Source organism: Brugia malayi (assembly GCF_000002995.4).
Source record: "Brugia malayi strain FR3 genome assembly, contig: Bm_v4_ChrX_scaffold_001, whole genome shotgun sequence".
Classification (NCBI taxonomy): domain Eukaryota; kingdom Metazoa; phylum Nematoda; class Chromadorea; order Rhabditida; family Onchocercidae; genus Brugia; species Brugia malayi.
Genome location: NW_025062479.1, coordinates 5,076,280 through 5,099,295, shown reverse-complemented (window position 1 = coordinate 5,099,295; position 23,016 = coordinate 5,076,280). Strand labels below are relative to the sequence as shown.

General features: G+C 32.3%; 4 protein-coding genes across 7 annotated transcripts; all 4 read left to right on the top strand.

Annotated features, from left to right (window-relative positions):
• Positions 1 to 109: 109 nt before the first annotated feature.
• On the top strand, positions 110 to 2,685 carry Bma-cap-1 (Uncharacterized protein; the record flags this gene model as incomplete). The annotated part of the gene is made up of 7 exons (XM_043073682.1): positions 110 to 199; positions 883 to 1,008; positions 1,324 to 1,485; positions 1,732 to 1,850; positions 2,129 to 2,288; positions 2,375 to 2,452; positions 2,545 to 2,685. 7 exons carry the CDS (start codon positions 110 to 112, stop codon positions 2,683 to 2,685), a joined length of 876 nt encoding a protein of 291 aa, XP_042929616.1.
• A 4,037-nt stretch (positions 2,686 to 6,722) lies between these two features.
• Positions 6,723 to 8,040, top strand: Bma-rap-1 (Uncharacterized protein; the record flags this gene model as incomplete). The annotated part of the gene is made up of 5 exons (XM_001899308.1): positions 6,723 to 6,779; positions 6,864 to 6,989; positions 7,102 to 7,242; positions 7,440 to 7,580; positions 7,945 to 8,040. 5 exons carry the CDS (start codon positions 6,723 to 6,725, stop codon positions 8,038 to 8,040), a joined length of 561 nt encoding a protein of 186 aa, XP_001899343.1.
• A 3,374-nt stretch (positions 8,041 to 11,414) lies between these two features.
• Positions 11,415 to 15,679, top strand: Bm699 (Uncharacterized protein; the record flags this gene model as incomplete). Of its 4 annotated transcripts, none has more annotated exons than XM_001899309.2 (7): positions 11,415 to 11,427; positions 12,472 to 12,587; positions 12,804 to 12,899; positions 13,189 to 13,282; positions 13,557 to 13,735; positions 14,128 to 14,267; positions 15,502 to 15,679. In XM_001899309.2, the coding sequence occupies 7 exons, from the start codon at positions 11,415 to 11,417 to the stop codon at positions 15,677 to 15,679; spliced, it is 816 nt and encodes a 271-aa protein (XP_001899344.2). The 4 variants fall into 4 exon arrangements, with proteins under 4 accessions (XP_001899344.2, XP_042929613.1, XP_042929614.1 ...); XM_043073679.1 differs by lacking the exon at positions 11,415 to 11,427 and adding an exon at positions 12,248 to 12,278; XM_043073680.1 differs by lacking the exon at positions 11,415 to 11,427 and having other exon boundaries at positions 12,528 to 12,587.
• Positions 15,680 to 16,054: 375 nt separating this feature from the next.
• On the top strand, positions 16,055 to 17,664 carry Bm14301 (Uncharacterized protein; the record flags this gene model as incomplete). Its single annotated transcript, XM_043073678.1, has 3 exons — positions 16,055 to 16,140; positions 16,403 to 16,474; positions 17,595 to 17,664. 3 exons carry the CDS (start codon positions 16,055 to 16,057, stop codon positions 17,662 to 17,664), a joined length of 228 nt encoding a protein of 75 aa, XP_042929612.1.
• Positions 17,665 to 23,016: the final 5,352 nt, after the last annotated feature.

The window sequence follows — 23,016 nt, the reverse complement described above, 5'->3', positions numbered from 1 at the left end:
TGAAGTCTGAAAGCCCTTAACCTTCGGACCCGTATGTTGAGGAGATTGAAAGTTTTTTTAGAAAATTTGATTTGTTGCAGATTCTTCTTTGATTTGAAGACAAAGGAAAATGACCGAAGGGAACGTGATCAGTGAGAATGATAGCATACGAATTGTCTCCAATTTCCTCTTGCATTCTCCTCCTGGAGAGTTTAATGAGGTTTTTATCGGATTTTAATTTTTTACTTAACCTGACTTCGAAAATATGTGCCCTATCAGTCTCATTACATAAGCTGTAATGTTTTCATTGCTGCCCTTTTTTTTTTTTCACAATTAAACGAATGAACTTGGTGACTGATATGTCTCTTGTAAATTTTTTTCCGAAAAAAAAAAAAAAAGTAATAACACAGATGCATAATGCGCTGCACTGAGCATCGCAATATCACGGCGAACATTTATCTTATAAAACGAATATATCTAGTTCTTCAGTTATTAAACACACAAAAAATTTAAGCCTCACGCTACTTTGAAAGCCTCATCAGAACTGTCTTTTGTCATTTGAAATGTAGGAAAACTAAGGGCAGCAATGAAAACATTATAGCTTATGTAATGAGACTGATAAGGCACTTGGGTCACAGTGCACTATTGCGCTTAATTGTAGCACTTATCTTAAGAGTAGTTCTTATGGGCTTTAATTAGCTGTCAGGCGGCGATATTGCTGCATTCTATACGAGGATTACTGAAATACGTTCCTCTGTGTTTCGGCAGTCCTTGAACATATTCTTTATGGCATTCTTGTTAGGTTTGTATGCTGTTCAGAGTTTCTAAGATTTGCTTGAGTTAAAAGAAAATTTTGAAAGCTGATACTTGCCAGGTAAGAAAATCATATAGTTTGTTGCATAGGTTTTTAACGATGTGCGTATGTTGCTGAACAACGATAACCTATTGAAAGATGGCTGTGCTGTGATATTTGCACAATACAATAAGGAACAATTCATCCCTGTTAAATTGGAAAGTGTTGATAGACAGGTACCACACACATTAGTTTATGAAATTGGAAACCTAGTTTTCCTTTACTTTAGTGATCGGTGCGGAGACTCAAACTTTTAGAAGCGAAAAACTTAATTTTCGGAATTTAATGTAATTTGTTTTCGGTTACCATTGCATCTTGTGAAAATTAATCCTACTTAATATGCCGCACTATATTTCACATTTGGGTGAGGTACGTTTTAGAGTACTAAGAAATCTTTTAAGGGTGTTGGAGGTTTAGTTGAGCATTGCACAAAAGAAAAAAAAAAAAAAAAGAAAAAACTGTGTAAAATATTCATGTGCTTTTGGTTTCAGACTTTAATCACACCATTCAATGAAATGCCGAATGGCCGATTTTATGATCCTAGATCAAGAAATTCATTCAAATATGAGCATTTACGGAAAGAAGCTACCGATATTCAAATTGAAAATGCAAATGATGGGGGTTCTGAGACTTGGCGGAAAGCAGTACAAGAAGTTTGTTATCTGCACTTTATGTAGCTGGTTTCGCTCTTGTTACAACAGTCTTTAGGTTATTTGGTAATTCACTAAATATATCAGGAAATTGCTGAAATAAGCTTAGGTTAAGTTTTCGTGCAATTTTAGAAATTAAAAAATATTCGAAAATCTGAGGTAATATGAACAACACATGGACTCGAAAATTTTCGCGGTGTTCTTTCAAACAAGTTTTTTGTGTTGTAAAGATTGCAACTGATTATTCAGGAAGCGGACAAATACACTGACAGCCATTACGAAGAAACAGGTATAGCAGCGGTATTTGTGAACAACGGCTCACTGACGTTGTGTATTGAAAGTCATCGGTATCAACCAAAGAATTTCTGGTGAAATACTATCATTGATTATTTTTCTGTATAGTTAGTGAAATTGCCACTTAGTTCAAGAATATCATAAATTTCAAGTTTATTATTAGTGCTAACTATTCAATGAAGAATAATACACCAGGAGTTATCAACACTAATTCTACATTTCATTATACTGCTAGGTTTTTTCTGCACATATAATGAGAAGTAGAACACAGAAAGAACCAATCTGTAATGGTAGGATTCATAACTAGGTACTTTACTTGTGTACTTTGAGTTACCTGCTTTAATTGCGGTAGGAATGGGCGATGGCGTTCACAGTGGACAATACCTATTGCGGACGGCAAAAACGAACAATGTGAAATTAAAGGTATAATCAAAGTACATGTGCATTATTACGAAGACGGCAACGTTCAACTTGTATCGACAAAGGAAACATCTGCCAAAATTACATATACTGTTAGTTTTTATAAATCTATTTTGAGTGTTGTTTTTATGGAAGAAAGAGGGAAAAGAAGTAAGACAATTGCAGAATAAATTTTCAGGCTGACTTCGCGCAAACTGCAAAAGATGTGTTTAGAATAATTTGGGATGAAGAGTCGAAGTATCAGGCAAGTTCATTTGTTTTAATAATGATTATTAAATAGTAAGACTGCGAAGAAACTTGAAGTTTGAAGGACTTCTGTTAAAATGATGTTTCGTACATCCCTTGCAGGATGCAGTCCAAGAAAATTACCAGCAAATGTCTGCCACAACATTCAAAGCCCTACGACGTCAATTGCCCGTAACGGGTGTAAAATTTGATTGGAACAATACACATGCATATCGAATCAGCAAAGATTTGAAACCACAGTGATTATTTGTCGATGGAGAAAGGTTTTTTTTTTTTTTTTTCTTTTGCAATTCTTAGTATTTAAAAAGCATGTATTTAAAGACTTAATTTTAATGTATGTCTATAATAATAAGGCATGCAAGGTGCATTTTTATGTATTATAGGCTTTCTCTGTTACATAGAATGTTTAAGTTAAAGTTTTTCGGTACTTAACCTCATAGTAACGAGTTAAGTCGTCATAATTTAGTGTCAAGACTTTTTATAGATTCGCTTGGCTGGAAATTAAAATCGCTACATATAGACTTGCAAAACATTTGGTACTATTGGTTTGTCTCTATGCTACGCTTGCAAAATTTTTTCGATTGAACAGCTACACTCTTATTGGTTTTAGACCAATAAATAAGCTACTTCGAGACTTATTTATTGAATAAAAGCTTTAATTCAAAGTCCGTTGTAGTTATCTTTTGTTTTCTTCCTTTGTTAAACCTCATTTATACATAAATCTGGCTTGTGTAATCTTCCCTGAAAATGCTGACTTATTGGAACAGGAGGTATTTTGCAAACACTCAGGTCTCCCGAAAATATTAGGTTTTACTGCATTAAATTTTATTTAGTTCTGCTTTTGTTAGGATATTTGTTTACCCACTATAATTTTCAGAAAATATCAGTTTTATTCGTACCGCTTGTATGCGCATTACTTATGCTTTCATTAACTGGAGTTATGTATCTCAAGTGATTTTACCTTATTTCTCTCTAAATTTTGTTTGATATGGCTTATGACGGTTTGTTTGGACTACTGTCGGATATTTTTTACTGATTTTCATGGTAATGATGTTCATTAAAAAATATGTATTTCGAGAACTTCACAGGACTACATTTTACGGCGAATTTTAAAGTTCATAGGACACGGGATAAGTAGCAAGGCAAAATTACGTACCTTATTTCTCTTAAGCAGGATGCTTGAATATCAAGCTTTTCAGCAAGCATGCTTTTGAAGTCGTTTCAAGGAACGCAAACCGATGGTTCTTGTGCACTTACTCCTGAAATGATTTTAGTGGAGCATTATCGTACCAAGCTCTCAGGATTTTGTAAAGTTACAGTGCATATAGTATCCCTTGAACTTGTAATACCTTGCTACACTTATTTAGTTATTCATGAGGATAATATACATGACACTTTTTATGTTTCGCAAGTTAGAACAGTGTGCTTTTAAACGAGTGTTTAATTTCACAGCTGTACTATTTTAATTGGGTTCGCAGATGTTCTCCAACTGTTTTCAGGAAAAAGTATTCTGATATCTTGCAACGGTATAGGCCATATCTCATTTCACATAGTATATTTAGGTATGCAGTGAAGTGAGTGTTTCAAAGGGTTTTAAAGGTTCAAATATGTTAGACATGGAAACTAAGGCTAATCAGAGAAGGATAACATTCGCAAAGCTGACGTAATCTAAATTCTTTCTTATCGATGGATGACCATCAAACGTTACAATATGAATATCTTCAGCAACAATCTTCCAAAAATTATTTCATGGCTGGTTGTCAAGTTGTCTTTTTACGAGACCCGAAAAGATGGCTGAATTAAGTAAAATTCAAAGATCTGATAGCTAAAATAAGGTCATTGCTCAGGATTTTGAATTTTGGCAAAGAAGAATAAAATTACTTTATGCAATACATGTTGTTGAAGAACTTTACAGTCCAACAACGTTTACCTTTTTAAGAAAGTTCAAGTAACAATATTCTCATGAAAATAGTATTTAAAATTAGTTAAACAAGTCTCTTGAAGTTATCCCAACGTCTAATTTTTGCTTGTAGTGATTTTTGACTTCAAAATTTCCTTCTAATAAAGGAAGTCCACGCGTATAAAAAATCTGACGCAATTTTAGATTAGCGATTTCAGTAATGCAGTACGCTCAAAAGATGCTCATATGGTCGCGGATTGTAGGGAATCTTGAGACAAACTTCTATCATTTCGTGACATTGAACATGGGAAATTTGTCTTAGTGCATGGATGAGAGGTTTTAATTGTAGCTTTTTAATGGTGATATGTTCATGTGCTTATTAAGGATACTTAAGTTTATTGAGACTAACTCATTCTACCTACCAGTAACTGTCACCTTCCTCCTCTGGAAGCATGTTAAAAATCACTTGGGGCTAAGATTAAGTGCTGCGTGTGGTAGATAAATGTTTCGTCTTCCTGTGCACTAACTGCGTCTTTTTATGTTTGTTTGTAAAGATATAGATCAATAGTGTAAAAGTGAACAGACATATGTTAAGCGATACTTCTATCTGTTGTTGCATTCTGTTCTTGACTGTTACAAGTAATGCCATTTATCCTCAACGATGAATATTTTAAAAAAACATTGTTAATAGAACCACAGGGAAATTCATACAACTATTTGTTACGTTGGATGGATTAATTATAACCTGTATAATGCATTCGCCTTCGAAGATTTCCTCCATTTGTTTATATTTTTAGATAATAATTTATTTTATTAGCTCCTCCTCTCCATATCTTTCTGTCGTATTTTATTGCTTTGTATCCTTCTAATCAATGTTAACATTAAAACATGCAACAACCTTACAGTAGTGTTTTATTTGATAGATCGCAATATATTAAAAAGTTCTTGCACCAAAATATCCAATTTTCGCTCTAAAATCAAAATTTTGATGACCAGTAATGCATTCAAATTCGTACCCAAGAAGTTCTTTCGTTGAAAATTCTCATTTAAGCATGGATTTAGATGCAAGCCTAATTAGATAGTGAATCTAACTATGTTAGTAGTGCTGTTTAGAGCATTTGTAACACATAGTATTGCTTAATGTGTTTTTGGTAAAAACAAAGAGCACCATACAGCACTTCAGTTTCCTCAAGGGAAGAAATACACCATGTATTCCATTAGAAAATCTGGCGATAGTGATACCTTCCAAGGCTACCGATGAATATAGATAAATGACTGATTTAGGCCTCTTTACCTATTCCTGTCTCTCTTTCATACACTCCAGTGTCTCGAACTGGGGAGGAATTTGAAGCCAAGATTATCCATATCGCTTGTACAGATACTTATAAACAGTACTTGCTTATAATTTTCGTGCGACATCCTGACTTGAACTAATTCAGTAACGAAACCCCGTCCAACGTCGGAACATCGCGTATATGTTACCAATGCTGTAATGACTATACCACCAAGTGGGTTAAGATTTTGCACAAAATACGTGTTATATATAGTCAATGTTGGGACGACATGAAAAGTTGGGTTCATGTAGAAGTATGGCGTATGTCCTTGCGTCATAGGATTTTCTTCTCAAGTTCTGAATTGAAGTGTCCTAATCAGGAGTGATAAGAAAGTTTTGCTCGGGAGCATGTCTTTGTAGACTCATGAAGTAGATATGCTACAAGTCGAGACTTGACGCAGTAATAGATTCGGCTGTGTTCAACCTGACATTCCATTTCTGTAGCAAATTTGGTTTTATTTGATTGATTAGTATGTCTAGAACGGCGATCCTATAGGATAAAGAGAAGGGTACTAGTTTGATTGCAGCACATTGATTTTAGGACGCTTATTTTTTAAAAGTAATGTCGGTTTGAGTGCAGAATTGCGACAAGACTCTTGCCCCTGAATTAAAGGTGCTGAATATGTTTCTTTCGGAGTGTATTACAATAATTATTGAAAATTTTCATTCCTTTAGTCATCGAACTAGGGCAAGAAATTGGAACAATGTCTTTTAAACTTTATTACTAAATAGATGTTAAATATGGTAAGAAAGTATCCAAGCTCTATGTTATCTTCGAACGCTGTAGGGTCTGTGTTGGCTTTTTTCTGTTGTTTTGTTATATGATTTGCAAGGTTTCAAATCTTTCCGTATAAATAATTTGTGTTTTGAATAGTTTGGACTTACATGCTTTTTTTCCTACTCCTCAGAAGTATTTTGTTGTTCTAAAATATTTGTTAATTAAGAAATACAGCATCGAGTTAGGGTTAGATTTGGAAGTATTTTAAATTTGATGTACTGCCCACTTGAATTCGTTATGTTTTTATAGATCGTGCAGTTCTGTAAACGATGCGTGAGTATAAAATTGTTGTACTGGGAAGTGGTGGTGTTGGAAAAAGTGCTTTGGTAAGTTAAGTTCTCGAAAAATTTTTATAAGTTTGTGGATACTTTGAATTTCGTAAATTAGCAATTTAAATTCATTCTTTATAGACCGTGCAGTTTGTGCAAGGCATATTTGTGGAAAAGTATGACCCAACAATTGAGGACAGTTATCGAAAACAAGTAGAAGTTGATGGTCAGCAGTGTATGCTTGAAATTCTGGATACTGCTGGCACTGTTAGTTGTTATGTTCCTGTTTCTTAGGAATTGGCTGGGTTGAAATTATTAGGTATCGTTTGAAGCTTTCATGTTGTGACAAACAATTTCAAAAATGAACAAGTTGTTTTAGGAGCAATTCACAGCCATGCGTGATTTGTATATGAAAAATGGTCAAGGCTTTATCTTGGTTTACTCCATTACGGCACAGACCACTTTTAGCGACCTTACAGATTTAAGGGAACAAATCTTGCGTGTGAAGGATACAGAGGAAGTCAGTCCTGCATATTTGGTTATATTTGAATAATATATACAGGAATGCTATCAGGTACTGAGATGGTAGGATATTTAGCGGTATTTGCATTATTATATTCAATTTTACAGTACCTCCGCAATTGACTTGAGACCTTTGAATTATGTTGCAGCACTCCCAAAATATAGTTCTTGAACTATTTTCTCTGCATGCTTCAGGTACCAATGATACTTGTTGGAAATAAATGTGATCTAGAAGATGAGCGCGTTGTGGGCAAAGACCAGGGATCTAACTTAGCACGGTCATTCAACAGTGCTTTCCTTGAAACTTCAGCTAAAGCAAAAATTAATGTTAACGAGGTAATTTTTCAGTTTTAATTAAGCATAAGCTTGCCAGATTCTTTATGGCTTTTAGAATCTACGACAATATAATCACTTTACATCTTGAGTTATTTTCACAAAATTGAAATGAGCAACTGAATTGAATGCCTGAATGTGGAGAAGACTCACAGAGTGGAACATATTTCCCAAGTTTTAGTTAAGTTAAGAAAACTTGTGTTTTATTTCACAAGTTCAGTCTTGAAGCTATATTGACTTAATAAATGGTTAATTATAAAAGAGTTGTGCAGTTATGAAAGGATTCCAAGTTAGTCATTCACAAGTAGCTTGAGTTACGTAATTATCTAGCTTATCGTTTTATTATCACTTTAAAAAATTTTTTGAGGTTTTTTATGATCTTGTTCGTCAAATCAATCGTCGTCATCCGGAAGTAAACAGACGTCAGACAGGTTCATCAACATGTTGTTGCAACCTAATGTGATGTTTATATATTCATCGATGCTGTTTTTTTCCGAAGGTCTTCATATATTCGTCAAAATTGATACTGTTTTTTTCTGAAGAGCTTTCTGCCTTAGATAGTCAGTACTATTTATTGGACGCGCTCCCTAAATATGATACATTAAATCTGTTTGATTTGACACGTTCACCCATTATTTTTTATCAATGGCGTGCCTTTCAAACTAGATGAATGAACACATCATCTCATTATGTGAAATTCTACTTTGTTAGCTTAAACTTTTTCTTAAATTTTTGCGTGTATTGTGCTGCTTACTTTCTATCCCATGTAATGATAAGGAAGTTTGTGGGTAGTAGAAAGTGAAGGATATGCTTATGTTTTCTTATACTACTAGATTTGATTTTATCATTTATCATTTACAGAAGTGTTAGTTTGATGCATTTCACATTTTTTGCTGCTTTGATGTTTCGGCATCGGTTTCAGATGTTTTAAATTCCTAAAATTTCGGTTGTATTTAGGACTAGTTTGAACAATATATTGCAGAATATATATATATATATGGCGAAGACTTTACTCTTTCTTCTTTTTTCTTTTCATTTACTTGTTGTGTTTCGTTAATTGATATCTTTCAAACTATTTATCGTTAAGCACTTTTTATTCCTGCAAATTATATTTGTTAACCTTATTCACACAGCAATATGCTGTTTTTGTCTTCTGTTACTAGTAAGTAGTCAGTCAAGTTGTGAATATATTGCACTGTAACAAGATGTCTTTCTACCGTGATTTCTCTTTTCTAGTTTTCTGCAAGGCTTTTCTTGGACTGAAAAAATTTGCCTTAATTTTATGAAGCTGTCAGTCTGCTTTCTATATTATACATGTTGTGTACGTTATGTACTACGGAAGGATATGTATTTTCGAAATTCATTTTTTCCAGAGAAAATTGGGAAGCAGAGGGGATAAAAGTACATAGCAGCTGTTCCCAAATTTGAAGGTAGTTTGTGAGTTAGTACAGTTAGTGAATGCGTGATTTCATAATTCAAATTTGTAGGTGTTCTAACGGTCTTTTTTTGATCTTAAGGTAATGTAATTTTGATTAAGTCACGAAATGTTCTTGAAGCTGTTTGATCCATTTTGGATCACATGCAAATGGTGTAATCGATTTTGCTGAACGTCGGATTATGAAAATCAGAAGCTTAGAGTCAAGCATTGCGATGAGAGAAAAATGATTTGTTCCTTTCCCAACTTCAGTATATTTGTTAAAGTGGGAAGGTTTTCTATGCCAAGGATTTTAAGTCTAAGTGGGAAGGTTTTCTATGCCAAAGATTTTAAGTCGGGAATGGGAAGAAATTGATAAATAAAGCGAAAGCGATACTGTATAGTGGGACGCTATATCGAATCAAAAGATATCGGGATTGACCGAGCGCCGGACAACAACAATTTGTCACTTAGGGTGCCATTATTAGTTTTAATGAACGAGGGTCAGATTTAGCATAATGATAAATATCGTCTACTCTTCTGCCATCTCATTGTTCAATTCAATACCCTCACCAACATCTATTAGAATCTTATCTGAAACAAATGGACGAGAAATCTATAAATTCTGCAGTTAATTTAAGATATTATTGCTGCCTTTCAATATGCAGAATAGATTATTACGGTTTTTGCAAACTTGGAATGATTTAGTGATTTAAAATGTCCTTGCTATACATTGTTTTGATTAAGAAGTACAGCTATAATTCGACACGGTAATTATGTTCCAACATTTGGAAATGCAGAGATATTATTTAGTGCTTCCAAAAACTTGTCAAGTAGAAGTGAAAGGAATAAGAAGCTGACCAGAGATCTGTTGAGAATACTAGCAAATGTCTAAATAGAAGTTTCCTGAGGAATACTCATTCTTCAAAATTTTAAAAGTAGGGCTTTTTTAAGTATTTATTAAATTGTTAAATTAGCTGCAAAATGAAGTAATCCCTGAAACTTTTTTTTTACCTGAACTTTCTCAGATTTTGGGTTTGTCGTGGTTAAAAAATCCATAAAATTTGATTTAATCAGTTTTGCGAGAACGTTCCGTTTTTCATTTTGCTAATTATAAAAGTCACATAGATTTGAAAAATAAGAGCAACAGACAGACACTTGCTCCTGTCAATTATAACACCACTTTAGCGCTTTTTATTTTCTTGTATCATGAAGGAATAATGCTGGTATTATGGGAATTTTGTTTGAACGAATTTTCAATCACCTGTGAATTGATAAACAAATTGTTTATAAGAATAATCGGTACAATTTATAAATAATTGAGAAACATGGTGATAAAGTTTACTTCTAAGAAGAATATTACTTCTGACATGGGTGTTTAAGGCTTCCTCTGAATGGCAAAATGAAGACAACTTCAGCTTGTTAGCAATTTATTCCACCACGTATTATTGATGAATCCATTAAAATTATTTATTGAGTTTTTGGAGTTACAAATCGTAGTATGAAAATAACTAAATAAACAAATAAATTCAGTGTAATTAATAAACTTCGGAAATTTAGTGAAATATGAGCTGGCTGATACGGTGAAATGAAAGGCAGGGAAGGAAGAGAACTGGGGAAGAAAACAGACCAGTGGAATGAATAAGTGTGCTTACGGTGAGCGAGTAATTTATCAGATTCATCCGATCAGTAATGCCTTATAAATCATCCTCATTATGGCAAATGAGCATCGCATCACCCGTAAGTTGCCCACGAAATGCATTGGAGCACTTCTATCATCATTCGTTCTTTCTTCCCTTTCTCCAGATCTGTCGTTATTGAACGACATGGTGATGATGTTTGAGATAGTCGTTACATCCTCGAAATGGCCTTTAAAAAAATTCTCTTACCTCTTCCTCAGTCTTCTCTTACCTCTTCCTCATCAATTATTATTCACTTTAACTATCTTTGTCCCCATCAACATACATCTCTCTCTTCCTTCTACTACCTGCATTCTTGTCAATTCTACAAAACTTCGTCGGCATCATTCATCAACTGTTTAATGCGCACGACTCCTACCGTAAACCTTCGAAATGTCTTTCACCATGACTATCAATTTGATTCATAATAATCATGATATTTGTAATGAAGTTTCCACTGTCATTATTATTATCATAATCACATTAGCTGTCACAACTACTATTACTGGTGAGGACGCATCGTTCTTATTGCTATCACTGTTATCACTACTATCATAATTAATGCCATTAATTACAACTACCATAATGCTAATTACCATGTATGCATGTTTTTTTTATATTTTTCATGGAAATGATATCTCTCACACACCTGCTTTCTCGTTTTTCAGCATAAGAGAAACTGACCATTTGGTGCAAATATATTAATGCTAATACCGAAGAAAAAATATTAGCTACGAAGAAGATATGCGGATTTCGGGTAGTTTAAATATAAATTTTCAATAATTTGATTCGGTATTTTAGGACCTGAAATGTCCGAAAAGGGACAGAAATTTAGCGTTATCAGTGCAGTATGAATCTTATTTCTGTTTGCTTTACTTTTTCTTTTTTTTTCCACATCATCAAATATCGTAAAGGATGAATTAATCATGTGAAATAATGCTTGAAGTTGTTACAAATTGAAGTTATTACAATTAAAAATTTTTTCATCAATATTTTAATTCATTCTCCTTAAAAACTTATTACATTTTATATTTTATGAAAGGCCACAATATTTGTGACTTTTACAATTTCTAGAATTGAATCTGAAGTATTCTATATTGTTTCGACATTTGATTTAATATTTGTTCACAAAGGATTCTAGCTTCCATTACCTATGCAAAACAAAGATAAATCTGTTTCCAGTGGATTGATATCTTATATTATTAAATAAATCGTGCCTAATTTTAGATACTAATAGCTTCTAAAAAGTTTTGAAATTGACAATAAAACGTTTTTCATTTTGTTATTTGTTTTTTCTAGACATGAAAACTAAGACATTTTTGTCTTTCTTTTTCAAGAATATATATATTCAGCTATAGAAATGAAATTGAGATAATGGCATGATGTCAGCTTTTTGAAGACTCGGAACTTCGAAACTAGATAATTAGAAGTTTTCAGAATTTTTAGCTCGTCATAAGTTTCGAAAAACTCTAACCAAATTCCGGCGCTCATATCTCTCAATGAGCGCTGTTGATATAGTTTTGATTTGTTAAGTCTTGGCTTATCTCACTGCAACCTTTCCTGAAGAAATTATTGTTATGCAGAAATTTCGGAATCTTTCTCAAGGCAGTTTTTCATAACCAAATTTTTTGTGGAAATTAGATTTTTATTGTATGTTCCTGTACATAAATAGATCGAAAAAGCTTCAAAATTAGAATAAAAAACTTAATTTTTTTTTTCCACAATATAATTTAACATTAAGCAATTTGAAGACTTCCAACTTATGCTCATATTTAATTATCACAAATTCAGTAATTTTCAGTGACTGATCAAGTTCATAGCGAAAGCACATTTTGTCAGCGAATAAGGCAACATTCAATGTCACAAGCTGACGTTGAAAAGTCGGATTTAGAAAAGGGAAAAACTTTGACAAAAAAGGTGATCGACATGAAATTAAATTGTATTGAAATATTCAAAATGATGCATTTGCTAAAAATTTTTCGATTTCTTTTTCTGACTTGTTTTATGCTTATTCCAAGGTAAGTTCAGAGTTTCATTTTCAGTTAAATAATCAAGAAATTAAAATTTGACATTTAGTTTGAACTGCTGAAAGAATTTTTCTTTATTTAGATTAATATTTATAAGATTTTTTAGTCTAACAAACCGCTGATAGAAAGAAAACGAAGAGAACGAATCAATAAATGTCTTTTTGAGATGAAACAAATGTTAGTAGATGATGTTAAAAACAGGGTTATTTTTTCCAATATTTATTGTTTTTACCGCTTTGATTTGACTTATTTCCACCATCTCATACTTTCTGCTCTAATTTTTTGCCATTTCTCATTATATATTATAATTACTGATACTATATTTCTAATCCTTTCCATTGTTTAATATAATCAAACTTTTCTAGATTTTTGACCTAGAATTTTAAAACTCAGAGGAAACGAGCCAGAACGAAAATTTGAATTGTTGAGAATTTTGGAAAATGTAATGTGTATTTTTTTAAGATAATTTATAATTTCTTAACCATTTTAAGTCTCCAAGTCATTTCAAATGGGAGAAAGCAGATGTTTTGGAAATGAGTGTCGCCTATATTAGACAGCTAAGAAGATGTATTGCTGCTAATAGCAGTTAGTTTCATTCTTTTTTTTTTTTTTTTTTGAGAAAACGATAAATTTAAATTAGTAAAGCAGAAGGAAAACCAAAAAATCTAATTCTTTTTAATTTAAATGGTGATGAGAAAACGTACCGTAATATGAATTCGATTTCTATTTGTAATACTTTTTGAACGAATTTACATACATTGTGCACTTGGCGACGGCTCTTAAAGTATCATAATATGGATTCAAAATTTTGAGTGAGATATTTGTGTTTGATTAAAGTGACAGTGGTGTCTCTCTTCAGAAGCAAAAAAAGTCTTTTCGTTGCCTTATTTTGTGGATGGTTTCTCAAATTGTGTGCGCGAAATGCAAAATTATACATTGCTAGAGAAATGGCCAGTTGATTTGCGAGAATACAATAATCGTCTCACAAGTCATTTGAATGCTCGTCTACATTTGCTTATCAGTGAACCAGCCATGAAGGTAATCATAAAACTAAAAAAGTAATGCTGAGCTTGCAAGAAATTCAGTAGTTTTTTAACATACTTTTCAGTTTTTTTCAGAACTTATAGCTTATTCTAGAGAATCTGTCGCCAAGTTGGTCTAGCATGACAGTTGTTGATAATTCTCATTGCCTGAAGTTAAATTTAAATAACTTAATGTGTAGGAAATTTATCTGCAAAGCTTTTTTCTGGTTAAACGTGTAATATGCTCTCTAACAAACAAAGTATTGTAGTAATGCAGTGAAATCTCTGAACGATAGGAAATGGAAAACAGAACAGAGTTCATTTTGAAATGCTCAGATCGATCTCAATACGAGATATGGAAATGACAAGTTATGATCAAAATGCTTAAACCGTATCACAACATTGCAGCATGAAACAATGTCAGCATCGCTACTATGCGACTGCACTGGTGCGAACATAATGTATTACAACAATCATGCATACAACAATTATCAGCAAACGAAAATAATGCAGCCTTCGACATTTGAGATATTGAACCACACAAACAGGTGAATTAAAGGAGGTAGGGGTAAGGTGATAAAGAGATTATACGAACTGAGCTATGACTTTTCCACAACTATTATTGTAAAAATTTCCAGTGGATTGAGAAAGTATGAAAGCCTGTCATCCTTCTGCTTTTCATGCCTACATGTAATATTAGTGACTAAAGATGTTGAACGCTGTGAACTGTATCCTATGTGAAATCGTTTTGCATAAATTGGTGGTTCCTCATCTTGAAATGATCAATATCGTCACACAATTATCACTTCAATCATTAGTTAGATATACATTGTGTCGTTCCTTAGATGAATTTTGAGTACTTTTAGATATATTGAGGCAGTCTCTTTAGACTAAGTATTGCGTTACAGGGAAGGACTATGTTAATCAAACATACACGTTTACTGAAAAATTCAATGAAGAAAATCAGCTGAGCGATATTTTTGATTTTCTTGTTTTCTTAATCTTTCTATATATACTATATTATTTTAATATTTGAGTGTGAATTTTTTATATGAGCGGAAAAAATGAATTATTTTTTAGAAATAGAACAGCAAAATGTGCCACATTATTATTCATAAAACATGGGATCAAAGCAATAAAATATCATCAAAATACCAAAATCGCATGTGTTTGAGAAAGTAAACTTCTGCACACATCATATTTCTGGAATTTTATCACACCATAAATAAAGCTCTTAGAAACCTTTATATCACTTCTCTCGAGAACTTAAAACTTTAATGAGTCTGATTTGTAAAATGATGGAATATTATTAAAGAAATTGCAGTTTATGACTTATGAAAAATAGAAATACATTGAGAATAGGTGAAGAAGAATTTACTCATTAATTCACATTTTATATTAGTTTCATTTTATCGGTCAATTTGTGACACTCTGCAAGCTAGTAACTTCATTGGTAAAAGCATAAATTTTTTGAACAGTTTCCTTTAAAATTAATAATTATACGTCGTAAGACCATACTAACGGATTTGATAATATTTTCCATTACATTTTAATGGTATGGTACCGTCGTTGCAGTAGCTTTTCCAAGAGCGTATTTAAAAATTCCTTAACCAAATCATTTCCTTAGCCAAAATCAGAAAAAGATGAAATCTCTCTCTCTCTCTCTCTCTCTCTCTCTATATATATATATATATATATATATAATAATGAAAACTTTTCTTTAAATACTGCTTTTTCCTATTTTTTGTAATCGAAACGCATTCTATTAATGACCAATTTTAGTGTTGGATGTATGATCGGCACTTCACGCATCAAAGCTCATTCTGAAGAGAAAATAGAAGCAAACTGCTGTGAAAAAGCATATCTGTTCCGTGACAACAAATTTAATGATCACAGTACGGCTAATGAAGAGTTCACAAAGACCAGCTGTGGTGGTCATAGATTATGGCGTCCATTTTAATGTTAGAATATTTTAAAACTTCTTACTCTCTTTTTGAAATTCCTCTCCATTGCAATCGTATTTATTTCTTAAGACTATCTGAATTTTGAATAATACATATCTATTTCAGATTTCAAGTTTCAAGCAAATTACAAAACATTTAATAAAATCGGGAAATTAAACAGTTCCAAACTGCTCGAATGCAGTAAAATTTTCAAGAAATCAAGGATTCCAATGCTTTTTCAAAAAATTAAAATTTTTGGATCCCAGTGAATAAAGATCACTTATTTCTTGCTATCATTACAGTTTATATACATGGATATGCTTTTTTTCATATTTTATTGCATCAGAGTTTCCGTGTTGAAATTCACTAATGACATTGTCGTATAAACAGTGATGGTTCAATTCTCCACTCCACTCATATTCGTTAACGTCGCTGATACATACGTGAACAATGAATCTTCAGCAGTTTCTGCACATTTGTCAGTTTGAAGATCTGTTTCTCTTGATTTGTGCTATTGCCGTATTCATCGTACTTTCGCTGTGTATCAGACGAAAACTTTTAAGCACAAATAAAATTTAGTAAAAATTGAAACTGATTACCATTGCTTTTTGTTTGGAAATGTAAGATTCTTCAAATTCAGATGGCATATATTTATTAAGTTAAAGAATTGGATGCTTGCCAATTGAGTTTACAAAAAGAAATGAAACAGAATAAAATATCATCGGTGCTGTCCTTTGCAGGAAAAATTCCGATATAACATGTTTTTCCTACTATTCGAGTAAGTGTTGCAACTTTCAAAGTAGTCCTTGCAGGTAAATTAATTACATTTGCTTAATTTTAATTTATGCATTTCATAAAAAATCCTATCTTCTTCTCTTCATTTTTCTTTATTTCGACTTCATTTTAGTGCAAATAAAATTTCACTAGTTAATTACTAACAAATAATTATTCAAATAGAAATAAATGTATTCATCAAGTATCGCAGTTTGGAAAATATGCATTGTTATCACCTAAATCCTTTAAATGAATGAAGTTTTTTTTTTTTTTTTTTTTTTTTTCAGTAAAAAATTTACGAAATTATAAAATCAGATGTCCAATAAGTGAGAGTGAATTATTAATTGAATTCATCGAAGTCAACAAAATGTACCAATAGCTAAAGAAGACATGAACTGTCCAGCTTCCCAGTAATTCATTACTGGATTTTGAAACTGTTGCTTAGACTTTCTAATCCAGTGATGTCCAAAACAAATTCATTTTACTTATATTTAAGATATAGGCTGTCATCATTAATTCCCCGATCCTCGATTTTTAAGTATTGCTTGCTACACGGAACAAATCGATTGATTGATGCCTAATTTTAAAAATTACAAAAATTGAAACCACATTCAAACTTTTTAAAGAAACTTGCGTGAAGTTTTAATCAAAAAACCAATTGCTGTAGTGCGTTGTTAATGTAGCAGAGCATAATGGAGCGAATTGCATAAGGATTAAATTTATTTAGAACATGTTCCAATTTCAGAAATATCATAAGACAGATTACTTTCTTTCAGTTACTTTCAGTATATTCGACTCTTCCTAACAAACATTTACAAAATCATTTTGCTGACTTATAAAAAAAAAATCTTTTATAAAAGTCTCTGCTTTTTAAAATTGTAACTGAATCTCCGACCGAATATTATTCCTTATAACTTCTGTGTCTAAAATTATTAGATTCATATCTGAGCTTATCTCTTCTAAAGTCGATATAAAATTTTTGAAATGAACTTATTCTTTGCAAAATTTTGGTTAATTAATTCTTCTCTTTAAATCATAGATACGTAACTGCTTTGGTCATTTTATATTTGTTTAGGCAATTTAAAGTAAAGATCCCTCAATGAAATCATTTATTAAGGTAAATCCTCAATCACCTGTCAAGGAAAAGGGTTATTTCAGAAATGTAGTGATGAACAGCATACCCGTGATGGCATTACTCGTTCATCGACGAAAAATTCACAGATATTAAAAAAGAGAGAAAAGAAACATTTTCTTATGGTGTTCTTATGGAAAATAAGTGACTTATGTCAATGAAGACAATATCTTCTTTTGAATATTTTTAGTGATTTCTCATTTTTTAAAGAAAATGAATTTCTCCGAATTGCAATATCTGTTAAAAAATGATTACCTTGAAAATTTTTATCAAGCTTTCTTGACATTTTTTCAAACACTTGTTTCTGAACAAAATCTATTTTAACTAGCCCAGATTATAAATTACAAAAGATTTGTGAAAATCCATAACTGATTATGTATAAGTAATTTGTAAATTTTTGTCATTCTAAGAAGTAAGTGAATGTGAGTAACGAGCTAAGCTTTTGTCCAAAATATTTTTTTAATGCTATGACACTGGAAGAGATGCATACTGCAGGAAATAATGGTAAAAATCTACTAAACTAAAAAAAAGGATCATGGAGCTGCAGTTATTTGTTGAAATTTGGCATCCAGATTCATGTCCAATTTATATTAAATTTAATGCAACTTTTCAAAAATCATGCATGTATTCTGGGATATAAAGGAAGGTAAATAAATTAAAAAACTGTATTTTAACCTCACAGAAATATGAAACTAGGCGAGAATTAGATAAGTACTATCGAAATAAAAGAAGTGTCATAGATTTATGGAACCAGAAATATATATTTGCAGTCCATACCTTCTCAGTTTTACAATTAGACATAAAACTGACCTCAAGATCATTCTCCTCATGCACAGTAATCCACCGGGAAAAATATTTCATCCATTCAATTACATAAAGTTGAGGTTTAGTCATCATACTGTTATGTAAAGGTTGAAAAGTTAAGTATATGTTTCCCAAAGCAGAAATTTCAAGTAATTTTAGTCCACTAATGTCTATCAGCAACCAATTAGTTATGCGATTCAAGCAATACCTTAACTAATTAACCGGTTTAAAGACTGCGGCAAAATTTTTTTATTGCTATCATCAAATGAAATGTGCCATCCCTGATGACCGAATAATCCTGACAACCTAACTTTGTTGCGGCAGTCTTTAAAAACAACCATGTCATTTTGAAATTTTTAGTGATGATAAATTTATTTCAACTTCCCTTCAAATCTATGCACAGATATCATATTTGGTATACAAAGAAAAGTTCATGGAACAGACTTCCAAAATGTGGGAAAAGTTCAATATTTTAATATATAACGCTTCATTGAGGCTAATTAATTTTTTTGGTATTGTTTCTCATTAAACAAGCGATAGTTTGCTATCACACTTTCTATTTTCCTTGATCTGATTGACAAACTTGACTCTGTTTAAGACTAAAACCGATCCTTTCAATGAATTGCTCATGATATTCTACCTGTTCTTATCAGTGCCTATTCTTGTTCACAGATCCACTACCATAACTTCTAATTTTCGTATGCATATTTGATATAGGAGACTCAGGTATACTGAAAAAAACGATTACAACTTTTCCATGAACGTATAATTCCTACTTTCGGCTTTTCCTGAGAAGTTCAAAATTTTCATACAGTTAGTCACCAAAAAGTTAATCATTCTCGTCAGAGACCATATATTCAAAAATATCAGAGATTATGCAAAGCTTTGAAATATATTATACTATTTACTATTTAAAGGCAAGAATTCCGAAAACGCTGAGAATTTGTAAATATGTCCGGTCAATCTGTGTAGCCAATGTAAGTTCTTGCTCAGAATTAGAACCTTTTGGAAATTAGAACACATGGGAACCAATGACCAATCCAACGCTAATGACGATGAAGAAGCGTTAAAACAATTCAAGAAGTCAATAATCAAGTGCAATGGAAGATATAGAGTCCGTTGGCCATGGAAAGAAATTAAAGGCAAATCAAGCAGCAACTACGGTCTATGCCTTAGTCGTCTAAAGAACCTCATCAAACGATTACAAGATATGACAACATAATGAAGGAACAAGAACAAGTGGATCCCGATGATAAGGTAGGCATTATTCATTTTACCTGCCTCATCATGGTGTATTAACTCCTAATAAGTCAACAACAAAAACGCAAATCGTTTACGACGCTTCAGTACACTTTAGAGACTCTAAAAGTTTAAATAAAGTATTTGTACAGAGGACCTATTTTGCTACGGGATCTAGTGGGTGTATCAATGATGAAAACAGTAATACTGGCCGATATTGAAAAGGCATTTCTACAAATAGAACTACATCCAGAAGATAGAAATTGTACTCGATTTCATTGGTTGCATAATTCAAAAAAAGGCGTAACAGAAGAAAATATAAAATTTTCTCAGTTTAAAAGAGTTACCTTTTGGAGTAATTTCATCGCTTTTTCCACTATCAGCTACAATTAATTTTCACTTGGAGAAATATGATCACGAGTTAGCAACAGAAATAAGGAAAAATATTTATGTTAATAACATAATTTTATCTGCGAAGTGTACAGAGGATGCCTTGTTAAAGTACGAACAAACAGAACTTGAAAGAGCAGCCATGAATATTGGAGAATTTATTTCGAATGATCTAGAATTCAATGAAAGATTACCCGAATACGACAAGGCTAATTCTAATAAAGGTAGTTTTCTTGGTATCAACAGGATTTATGAATTGGATGTAATTCATATAATACTTAAACCATGGAATGAAAAGAAAATACCTAAAAAAACTATCTTGCAATTTGTTGCTTCACATTATGACCCTCTAGGGTTTTTAGTCCCCTCAATGATTACACTCAATTTATTTCTTCAACTTTTATTTAGGATACAAAACAAGTGGAACCAGCCTTTAAGCTATCAAGAAGAAAAACAGTGGAAATCAATGATACAAAGTTGGCCAAAGAATATAATATGTAATATACCTACCTGTAATAAACCCATCAGATTAATTAGAAATACATGTATTTTCAGATGCTTCAAATAAAGCATACACAGCAGCAGTATATGTTCTCGACATCAAAAAATGTGGTAAAAATTCAACATTTCTCATTTATGCTAAATCACATATTGTCCCAATTAAACAAATTACCATACCTCGGTTGCAATTACTTTCAGTACTAATTGGAGTAAGAGCTACACAGTTTGCATTGAAGCAACTAGAATTAAAAAATATACCCTGCAACGCTTTGGTCTGATTCTAAATGCGCTCTATTTTGGATCAGAAATTATACGAGACTACTCCCTCGGTTTGTACAAAATCGAATAGAAGAGATACGAAGGGCACATTTCACCCTTCGATATACCCCAAGTGCGAACAATCCAGTGGAGGTTGCTACTAGAGGAATTTCACCAAGTAAACTTAAAAACTATCAACCGTGGTGGACAAAACCGCAGTGGCTAGAAAAGGAGAAAAGTAAATGGTCACAATGGGAATTCAAATATCAAGAAGACGATGAATCTAATAGAGAATTATGATGACTATTAGAAAGGTAAAGAAAACTTTTAAATTAGTAAAATTTCAATTCATAACTGAAAATTGGCTCGCATGTTAAAAGCAACAGTGTGGGCACTTCGGTTTATCAAATTTAGCTTCAAAACAGAACTACGTGGTTGGAAAAACTATCCACTCATAAAATTTACATGAATAAAGACGACTATGAGATAGCAGGAGGAACATTAATTTCACAAGCGCAGTCTGATGGATTAACTGAAGACCAAATTAGAATATGGAATTTATACTGTGATGAAACCGATAAATTATGGAAATCAACAAGCCTTCCTTTTAGAGAATGCGGAGTTAACAAATGAAAGTAAAATAATAAAATTTCTAATCTATTTACCAAGTCGTAATCATATTACTGAACTTATCATCAAAAAGAAACATGAAGAACCACATCATGCTGGAATTGCTCACACTCTCTGTGAATTAAAACCAAATTTTTGGATACCAAAGGGAAGATCAACAGTTAAACGGGTTATCAATGGATGCTTTGCTTGTCGAAGATGAAGAACTAAACCATATAAATTACCATCAGTGCCAAATCTGCCGGAAACGGGAGTTAAGAAATCAAAACCTTCTGGACAGGTTGGCCTTGATTATATGGGCCCAATTACTGTCGAAGATAACAATGGAAAAATAAAAGATGGGTAGCACTTTTTACATGTTTTACCACTAGAGCAATTCATCTCGAGCTTCGTCGATAACTTATCTGCAGAAATCTTGAAAGGAATGGTCTTGAAAAATATAATCCCGAAAGCACCGTGGAACGAAGGGGTTTATGAGAAAATGATTGGGCTAACCAAGAAAGCTCTCAGAAGAGCTATAGGAAGGAGATTATTATGGGAAAGAGAATTAATTACATTAATAGCAGAAATAGAATGTATATTTAAATTTTGATGATTACCTATCGATTTTATCTCTCCTAATGATCCATTAAATATACCAAATAATAATGATAGTGACCAAGAAGAATTTATACTCCATTATTAAATACTAGAGACAAACTAATTAATTATTGGTCGAATGCTCTCAAAACTGTAGATGTATTTTGGAAAAATTGGAAAAACGAATATCTTATTCGTTTGAGAGAACGTACCCAAAGGGAACTGGCTTCACCAAGACTAGTTCATAAGCATATTTTGCGTGTTGGAGAAATAGAACCAGATTTACAACCAGATATGTGGAAATTAGTAAGTACAGGAACACTTAAATTAGTTAGTGATTGAAGTATAGGAAAGGCAACTGTGAAAACTTCCAGCGGTAAACTTCTCAATAGACCAATTAATTTATTTTATCCCATGGAACTGAATGAAGAAGAAAGTGACGAAGTTCGAGCAATAAAACCAAGAGATGGAACTGGAGACGGACTAATAGCATCTCGTAGGAGTGGAAAGAAAACAGAAACTACAGCAAACAAATATCCCACAAAGGGCAAGTTGAGTGATGCTAATGGCCACCATTATTCTTTCAGTATTGCTACAAATTATTTATACTAATAGATGTAATTGGATCGCGGGTATTCCATTTAAACTCCCACAGAAATAGAATTGTAATGACCAATTTACACAGAACTACACTCACTGAAGTCGCTGTATATACAAGAACTCATGCATGAATACAAGCAATACAGTGTAGTAACATTACTCGAACGGTATGTACAAAGGCATCAGAATTCATACAAGAAGGAATGAACCAACTCACAGCAAATTGAAAGCTAGTTAGTCTTTTTATTTGTATTTTTGTTGTAATATCAATTCTAATTGTTGTTAATCTAAAACTAAAGATAATTTGTATACTTTTCAAATGTTTTAAGCGATCACAACAAAAGACGAGCCCTACTGAAATAGAACTAGTGCTTTGTTTAAAAGATGATCAAGATCAAAATTTATCATTACGACCAAATTCAAATCAAATAGATATCTTTAAACATA